This window comes from Microtus ochrogaster, unplaced genomic scaffold (genome assembly GCF_000317375.1).
Source record: "Microtus ochrogaster isolate Prairie Vole_2 unplaced genomic scaffold, MicOch1.0 UNK5, whole genome shotgun sequence".
Lineage (NCBI taxonomy): Eukaryota > Metazoa > Chordata > Mammalia > Rodentia > Cricetidae > Microtus > Microtus ochrogaster.
In genome coordinates, this window is record NW_004949103.1 from 9090404 (window position 1) to 9099774 (window position 9371).

At 37.0% G+C, this 9371-nt stretch overlaps 1 protein-coding gene across 3 annotated transcripts in view; it reads left to right on the top strand.

Moving 5' to 3' along the window:
- Cc2d2a (coiled-coil and C2 domain containing 2A) overlaps positions 1-8070 on the top strand; it is a 76543-nt gene extending 68473 nt beyond the window's left edge. For all 3 annotated transcript variants that reach the window (XM_005365982.3, XM_026788666.1, XM_026788667.1), the window contains 6 exons: positions 472-585; positions 2025-2159; positions 3197-3319; positions 4673-4731; positions 6564-6741; positions 7784-8070. In XM_005365982.3, the coding sequence (XP_005366039.1) occupies positions 472-585; positions 2025-2159; positions 3197-3319; positions 4673-4731; positions 6564-6741; positions 7784-7972 (798 nt within the window). In that variant the 3' untranslated portion in view covers positions 7973-8070. The remainder of the gene's footprint in view (positions 1-471; positions 586-2024; positions 2160-3196; positions 3320-4672; positions 4732-6563; positions 6742-7783) is intronic.
- The last annotated feature ends 1301 nt before the right edge of the window (positions 8071-9371 follow it).

Here is a 9371-nt window from a genome sequence, read left to right on the forward strand (position 1 = left end):
TTGAGCATCTGCAAGGCTCATAGGGAGAGCAGGACCCTCCCAGAGCTGTTCTGGGATAAATCAGGGAGTTCATGCAATGCACTTAGAAAATGTTTAGCCCTAGTGAACTAGCATGATACACAGTGAAGTGGAACCATGGAAATCTACTGTTTCTACCCACTGTGAACACATTGGTTCTGGATATTCATTAAAGAATCATCAGCATTAAACAAAAATGTCTGATACTTTAAGGCACTGATCTCAACTAAGACATTAAATTTTGCATGAGAATGCTAATATGATGGGACATGCATGTTTTTAATCCTAGTCCTGGGAACAAGGAGGCTGAGGTTGGATGACTTCCAGTTCAGGGCCAGTCTGGGCTACATAGTGAGTGCCAGACCAGCCTGAACCACAAAGCAAATAAGATCCTGCATGCATGGTCAATCTAGAATAAAACAGTCAATATAACTTTTTTTCTCTTTTTGTCAGCAATTCCTTGATCTCCTGGCAGGAGATGAAGAAGAGCATGCAGTGCTGCTATGCAATTACTTTCTGTCCCTGGGTAAGAAGGCATGGCTGGTGATGGGCAATGCCATTCCTGAGGTAAGGCCACAGGGGGTGCTATTAACAAAAAGATGTGTTATCTCAGCAGATGCTCCTCATGGGCAGGGCTAATTTTCATGACAGTTCTTTCAGTTGCCATGAAGTAGCAGAGACACCACAAGAGGCACACAGAACCACAATGGATCCACACGGAGTGGCTTCACAGCATACTCAGGGCTGTACACTTCAGAGATTCTGGCACATCTAAACATTTTACCACCTACAGCTCAGATTTAATATGCAGCCTGCTCCATCAGTGTTCCCCACAATCTCATTCCCTTGGATACTATGCTAAAGGGTGAAGGGAACTCTCTCCATTTGCCTCTTTTACTGTTACTACTTTGGGAGGGAGTGGAAACACACCAGATAAAACACAGTAAGAAAGAAGGTTGGCAGCTCTATTTTGCTGTTCTTGTCAACATATTAAAGTTTAAAAGACTTGGTGACTCTCGGAGTATTCCCTACCCCCTAGAGCAAAATACCAATGTTTAGGGAACAATGAGTAATCCTGGGACAAGGTTAAAAAGTTTGTGTGGATAGTAGCAGTTTACCCGAAGTGATGTTCTAAAGAAGCCATGATGCTCCAAGAGCCATTGGGAATTATATACTATGAGTTCCACCTGGAAAAGACAAGGCAAGCGAGCCATGGGCCTGCACTCAAGGTTCTGTGACTCTCAGCAAATCATACAACTCCAGGGCTGTTTGTGAACATCATGTGAATTCATGCATCAGCAATAAATAAATACTCACTGAATAAAAGAATCTATAATATATGACTATTCCAAGTAGGAAGCAAACATCCTTCATCTCAATCACTGGGTGTATATCCTTTCAAATCTATGTGTTCATGTAAATATAGACTGTGTCTCAAAGGTATGTGACTTTATTAGGAACTGTAAAAGCATTTTGGCCTAACCAGCCTTCTAGGTATTCAAATGGCAACTTTACTGGCTCTGTAAAAGGCCTCACTAACAAGAGTTCTTCAGAAAGCCTTAAGCTATACTGATTGGTAAGGCAAGTAGTATCTTTGATTACTAGTAGCACTCTATTAGTACCAAATCCAAAATTTCTAAAAAATATCGATTCCCATTTTTAAATCCATTAGCCATAAAATTTAGAAAGCAGAGGACCAGCTAAAATGAAGAATTGTTTCTGGGACTGGAGAGATGAATCAGCAGTTAAGAATACTTACTGCTCTCATAGAGGAAGTTCAGTTCTCAGCATCCATGTTGGGAAACTCACAGCCTATAATCCAGCCTGGGAGATCTCTCACCCTCCTCTAACTCCTTCAGTAGCCACCTGCCTGTGTGTGCACACATGAGCGTGCATGCACACACAGAGATTAAAACATACATCATGTTTTAAAGAGAATTCTGTAAACTACTATTGACTTTATTTTATAATTAATTGAAAAATATTTTATTGGCTATTTTTCTTAGGGTCCAACTGCCTATGTGCTAACTTGGGAGAAAAATTATTATTTAATATGGAATCCCTGCAGTGGACATTGTTATGGACAATTTGATACATTCTGCCCTTTGAAAAGTGTGGGCTGTTTAATTGGTACTGATAATGTGAGTATTACCATTTCCTCTTAAATACGGCTGTTTTTGTAAGTTGACCAATTTATGTATAGATTTTATATAGGGAAAGAATGTAGAAATATGAATATTCAAATGAACATTTATATAAATATAAGTAAGTTGGCAGAATTGGAAGAACTGGCCACTTTAACTAATCCTAAATTAAACTTTTGGTTTAATTAATCATCTGACCTTCAGAAGCAGTACAGAAGGTTTTTAGATTCAATTTCTGTCCTGGCTCTATCTTATTAGCATTCCACAACAGAGCTTACAATGCCTAGCCCTTCTGTCAGAGCAATTTGTCACCTGAGAAAACTGGGTTTTATTTTATTTTTTTTATTTATTTATTTTATTTTATTTGGTTTTTCGAGACAGGGTTTCTCTGTAGCTTTGGTGCCTGTCCTGGAACTAGCTCTTATAGACCAGGCTGGCCTCGTACTCCCAGAGATCCGCCTGCCTCTGCCTCCCGAGTGCTGGGATTAAAGGCGTGCGCCACCACCGCCCGGCGAAAACTGGGTTTTAAAAAAAGTGTGTGTGTGTGTGTGTGTGAGAGAGAGAGAGAGAGAGAGAGAGAGAGAGAGAGAGAGAGAGAGAGAGAACATGTCTGTGAATGTGAAAAAAACTGAGAACTGATACTATATCACTGATTGTAAAATTCATATAAACTTTAAAATATTATTTTAAAGAAAAAATGCAGCTTGTTTGTATCTTTGCTTCCTTTACTGCTTCTCCCTCTACTATATCACACACATCTGCTAACATATATCCTAGTGTTTTCTTCACTGCCACTCCATATATCATATATACACACCTGTGTACATATCTACTAACATATATCCTAATGTGCTTTATTCATTGCCAATCCCTTTATTATACATACACACCGTGTACATACCTGCAAAGATATATGTAATGTACTTCCTTCACTGTGTCTCCCTATATCATATATATATACAAACACACACACATACATACATACACACCTGTGTACATATCTGCTAACATATATTCTAATGTACTTTTTTTAGATTTGGTTTAATATTCAACACCATGATTCGCCACTAAGGATAAATTTTGATGTCACAAAGCCCAAATTATGGAAATCTTTTTTTTCACGAAGCCTTCCATATCCTGGCCTTTCCAGTGTTCAGGTAAAATTCTATTAACAATCAAATGTGGATAAAGTGATATGAAATCCTTATGTGAAAAAACTACTTATTTCTTGGCCCTTAATTTTACTCTTAGTTCGTTAATATACTAAATTTACATGTAAGATTTAAAACATTAGTTCGGTACCTTGTGACAAATTTACGTGAAGACACATACATTCACATATATGAAGAACTGGTATTCACATTTTAGACATATTTGAAAGTTTTTATATAGGAAGTCCATGACTTAAATAGAATTTTCATGAAGTAGAATCACAAAATACAGTTCAATTTTTTTTATGCTGGTGTTAATTCACTAAATTGATCCTAACTGCAAAGGATGAAATCAAACTATAGGTCCAACCTATTGAACCTGCTTATAACATTAACCTCAGAGTCTGACAAGTAGACTCTAATTTGTAAGCTTGAACATTGTTTATTAAAAGTGTTTGGACACACATACTTAGAATATAAAACAACTGGGTTTGTAATAAAAAATAACCTTTTATATGACACAAACGGTTCAAACAAGCTTTACATTGCCCTTCAGAAATTCTCACCTGTGAGAAGGTAGTACATACGAGATTTTTCACAGGAATGCAATCTGAGGTAGCTTAAGAATGGGAGCAATAAGAGACAAATTATACTACACAATGTAATACCTTGTAGTAGTCAAATAATTGCCTTAATAAAACTTAGCACTTGTAAATGTGTTTTTATTATTCCTAATACAATATAAAGGCAGAAAAAGGAAGTTGCATCTTCATAAAATAAATCTCAAATTTAGAAAACATGCAAAAACAGTGCAGACTGTCTAGGAATACACAGATCTGCAGTGAAATAATAAACACAATTAGGTCACTTATCTTCACTTACTACAATGTAAGCATAAGATTTGCTCATGGCCATATATACCTATGCCCAGTCCTTAATGGTCATTGAAAGAAAGCTCTGAACAGAACTTCAGTTCATGGTTACCTGTGTGACGGGGCTAAGGGAAATAAAACCCAGAAGGAATGACAAGGCACTGTAATCTGTGACACTTCCCTTACCCTTGGTTCTAATGTCCTTGGCATCTCCTGGGCTGTGTTTTCTTAGTCTCAAATTTCATTACTTAAAAAGAAACACAGGAGCAGAAACAGTGACTCAGAGGTTAATAGCACTAGCTGCTCTTGCAGAGGACCAACATTCAGTTCCAAGCACACATTCAGCAGCTCACAACTGTCTATAACTACAACTCTAAAGACTCTGACGCTCTTTTCTGGCCTCCAGGGAACTGAAAATAAGTCTCGAAATGGAAGAAATGCCTATGCAAATTAAGTATAGGTACTGACTGAACTTTCTCTTTTATAGCCTGAAGAGCTAATTTATCAACACACAGACAAAACGGCTGCAGCTGAGTTGCAAGACAGGTAACAAAATACCCACAGATCCATAGGCAATCTATCACGATAGGTATAATAACAAACTTTAAACTCAAAGCTTAGCTCAATATGAAATGATCAGGATTGTTAGACTTTATGTCTGCAGATACCAAGTACAGATATGACATCTAAATCCCAACACAAATGAGGAATCAGCAGAAGCATGTTGTGGGCAAAAATACAGGGGTGAATATTAGTTACATGTAGGTCTCCAAAGACTAACTCATGTTGAAACTTAATGTCCTGTAATTATGGGTCTTGTTGGTACACATGAGAATTCTTGGCTTAAATACGCCTCTTTTGTCTAATTAGTGGCTTGTAAAACTTCATCTAGTTTGTGAATCTAACCCATAGTGAAGGCTGGTTAAAGCCTGTGTGAGTCTTTGTAATTCCACTAATGCTGTACAACTAACTGCACTACTCTGTTTCACAAATGAGAGCTGAGGTTGAGAGTGGCCCACACTTCTTAATGTTAAAGTGGGCTTCTGACACCTCGACAACAGACCATTCTGATGTCAAAGCCTGTGCTTCATTCCCATTGAGTCACATTGTGAAAACAAGTTTGTCAAATTATACGGGATTAAATGTAACTCTTTAAGACATTCTTGCTAGGAATACCAATTTACTCCCAATTCTCCATAAAGCCTTTGTGTGGAAATCTCTCCCAACCTTCCTAATGTTGCAACGCTTTAATACAGTTCCTCATGTCATGGTGACCCCCAACAATAAAATTATTTTCATTTTCACATCGTAACTGTAATTTAGCTACTGTTCTGAATAGTGTAAATATGTTTTTCAATAGACTTAGGCAGCTCCTGTAAGAGAGTCGTTAAGACACGCATGCCCCAAGATTGCAACTCACAGGTTGAGAACCACTGATCTGGAGAAACCAATCTACAATCCTGAGACTCTGCTAAAAGCTTCAGCAAACTATTGACCAGACTCACTGATTTCATTTTTCAAGTATTTGGCAATCCATTCATAATTTTTAGCTCAGTCCAAAAGTGGCCCCATAGCTCCTGAGCAATGAGGAGCTGAGGATCTTTCCAACCTGTGCTTGAAAGAGGCTTTAGAATCAGCAATGTTTAACTTGGACACCACTGTCCCTGCCTCAGATGATGTCATCCTATTGTAAACTGTCTTCTGTAAAATTGGAATATCTCCTACATCAAAGCATTATTGTTGAGAACCAATCAAAATGTAAAATAACAGCACTGTGTCTAGTAAATAATGGCTTAACAGATGACAGCTTCCCTTCATTCTTTGTTCATGCCAAATAGCCTATGAACCCAATGCAATATAGTTGTCATTTTAAAAGGCAATTTTAAGGTAACAAAAAAAACTATTGTGAATTAATCACTGGGTTATAAAAATCAGTAAAGCATAAAGTGTTATATAAATATTTCAGATTTCCAACATAATAAAAACCTTTTGCCTGGGTATAATTTATCTGTTTATCATACTACCAATAAAAATAAAAGAATTTAAAATTTAAAAAAGGCTTGCTGGATGTATTTGATTTAGCTAGGCCCATGTCATCAGAGACACTATATTCCTGTTTATCCTGTCTGTATCTATTTCCTGTTGCCATGCATATAATCTTCAAGAACAAGGATCACTTAGGCACTTGACCTTAAATAGCTGCTTATCTGCCTGGGAAAACACCACCATCAAAAATGCATTCAAGCATTCACCTGTACCCCATGCTGCATACAAATTGCACTTTTTGGACATGGAAAAAAATTAAAAAACAAAAATAATAAATAAAAGGGAAACTAAATAGCAAAAAATAATAAATAAAAGTTTATTTTTATGAACAGGATTGAAAAAATACTAAAAGAAAAAATCATGGACTGGAGGCCACGCCATTTGACTCGATGGAACAGGTACTGCACCTCCACCCTGCGCCACTTCTTGCCTCTGCTGGAGAGAAGTCAAGGAGAAGATATAGAAGATGACCACAGGGCAGAACTGCTGAGGCAGTTGGGAGACTACAGGGTAAGCACAAGCGTGGTAAAATGGCCAGTGTTTTCCTCATCCCCAAACTGGAAGTTACCCAATATTCATTTAGGGGATCACACTACGTACATAAGACTCACGAAGCACATGTGAGGTACTATACACCAAAAAAGAAATATGCCGAAATGTTTTAAAACTCAGTAGTTATCAATAAGACCCTATGAAAAACAACACTTTCTACCTCTAACTCGAGATCTGCTTGACCCTGCCTCCCATGTGCTGGGATTAAAGGTGTGAGCCACCACCACCTGGCTATTTTTGGTTAAATTTTAAAGGTATGGTTTTATGATGACTGATTTTTCAATAAAAAAAATCTCACTAGTAAAATATTCTGCCTACTATCTGTTGGTGGTTTGTCCTGTATGTCATACCCTACAGCTGGGTAATAAAGTAATTTGGTAATTAATGCAGTGAGATAAATATGAAAGCTAAAATGGATGTAAACTGAGGAAAATGAAAACCTGAGGAAAATGAAGAACTAACTTATTAGAATGTTTTCAGTTCATCAGTTTTAGCAGTGGAAAACTGTTCCAGTTCTCTGCAAGTCTTGCCACCTTGACTTCCTCAGGCAGGCTTTACTTATAGAAATAAATGCTAGACCAAGTCCAAGAGATACATCTGCACATGCTACCCAAAGCAAGTGAGGACATTGTGTCACTATCCACAGCAAGTTTCCATCCAGGTAATCACTGTGCCACATCCCAGACCTATAAACCAATGTTCGTGTCTGGGTTAGAATGCATTGATTAGCTCTCCCTGGGTCTGTGGAATTACATGGGCCATGTGCACACTAAGGGCTATCAAGAGATGGGAACGGTGAATGACTGGTAACACATTAATATGCCAGTAACTAAAACAAAAATACTAAACCTTCAATTTTTATGTTGTTAATATATATATAGTGAACAGAGAAACAGAAATAATGTCAGGATCTTAGAGACTCACTATATCTAATTTACATAAGGACATGTATCTTTTCCTTCAAATGTTACTGAGTACAAATACGTTTTTCTCTCCTCAGTTCTCCGGATTTCCCCTTCACATGCCTTATTCTGAAGTGAAGCCTTTGATTGAAGCAGTTTATAGCACAGGAGTACATAACATTGATGTCCCTAATGTTGAATTTGCTTTAGCTGTATATATCCACCCTTATCCTAAAAATGTTTTGTCTGTTTGGATCTATGTTGCTTCCCTTGTACGTAACAGGTAATTTTTCTATTTGTGTGTTTTTTTTTTATATCACCTAAAGACTATAAGTATATACATTTTAAATTATAATGGAATCAAAAGAAAATATTTTGAAGTAATGAAATAAAATTGTCTATTTTCAAACAAGTTGGTGTGGTCCCCCCTTTTTGTTTGGTGTGACACTTTGTTTGAGACAGGAAACAGGGTTTCTGTGTAGCCCTAGCTGTCCTGGAACTCGCTGAGTAGACCAGACTGGCCTCAAACTCAGGTCCTCCTGTCTCTGCCTCCCAAATACTGGGGTTAAATAGGCACGGGCCACCACCTCATACAACTGTTTTATTAGTCTTGCTCATCCTGACAACTGAGACTGTCTACGAGGACTAGCCTCCAGACTTCCGCATTTGCTTGTCTTTAGTGCCCTTCACATCTGGCTGCCCAGCAGAAAGACAACCGTAACTCCAAAACCCAGCAAGTTAATGCTTTACAGCTTGTCTAGAGGACTAAGTAACAACTCTGCAGCATCAAATTTTATAAATGTTGGGTCAGCTCATAAAATTAACGGTATGTTACAAAAAAACAAGGCAAACATAGCTACTAAAAAAAATTTATAGTGCTGGGGTGTGTGAAAGACTTTAAATATCAAGGAATTTAAAAAAGAAAAATCTAAGGTATAAATTGAAAATCCATATCCTACCTCATACCCTTGCCCCTGGTAACTCATATTGAAACCATCATCCCCAGTATTTAAAGACAGAAGTTCTATACAGGGAAACCCTGTCTCGAAAAACCAAAAGTCAGAAGTTCTAGAGAGGTAACTAGGTAAAAATGGTTGAGCCTCTATGGTGGCTTTACTGGTTTTTATTTTAATACAATCCTAAACTCAGACTCAGGTGCCTGTACCATGGAACAATCATACACAGAAACAGGCAGGAGGACTTAATGTATAAATATGTGTAGTGATACGGAAAGATGTATGCCAAACAGAAATACCTAAAACAGGACTTCTCAAATTACTTTTTTTTTTTCTACTACTGTACCTTAGTTTTATTTATATTTTAGGATCTTGGGAGAAATGGTTAGAAAATAAAACATCTAGTATAAACACAAGAATTCATTTAAGCCTGGCTTTGGAGAAAATAAGAATCCTTGTCCAATTGGGTATTAATTTTATATGTAAGTTTATAAAAAGATTTAAGTTGAACTGCTAAGTGTTTTTACACTTCTGCTGTAAGAATGGGAATCTGGTTTAACGACTTTTGAAATTTAAATAAACACATGGAATTTAGTAATAGACATAATACAAAAATAATGAGTAGTGAAATCCATGTTTAAATGTATACTCAAGATAATTGAGACAACCAAATTGGAAACTAGACATGTCAAACTTTTTTTAATTTTTAATTTTTTTTTTGTTGAAAAAA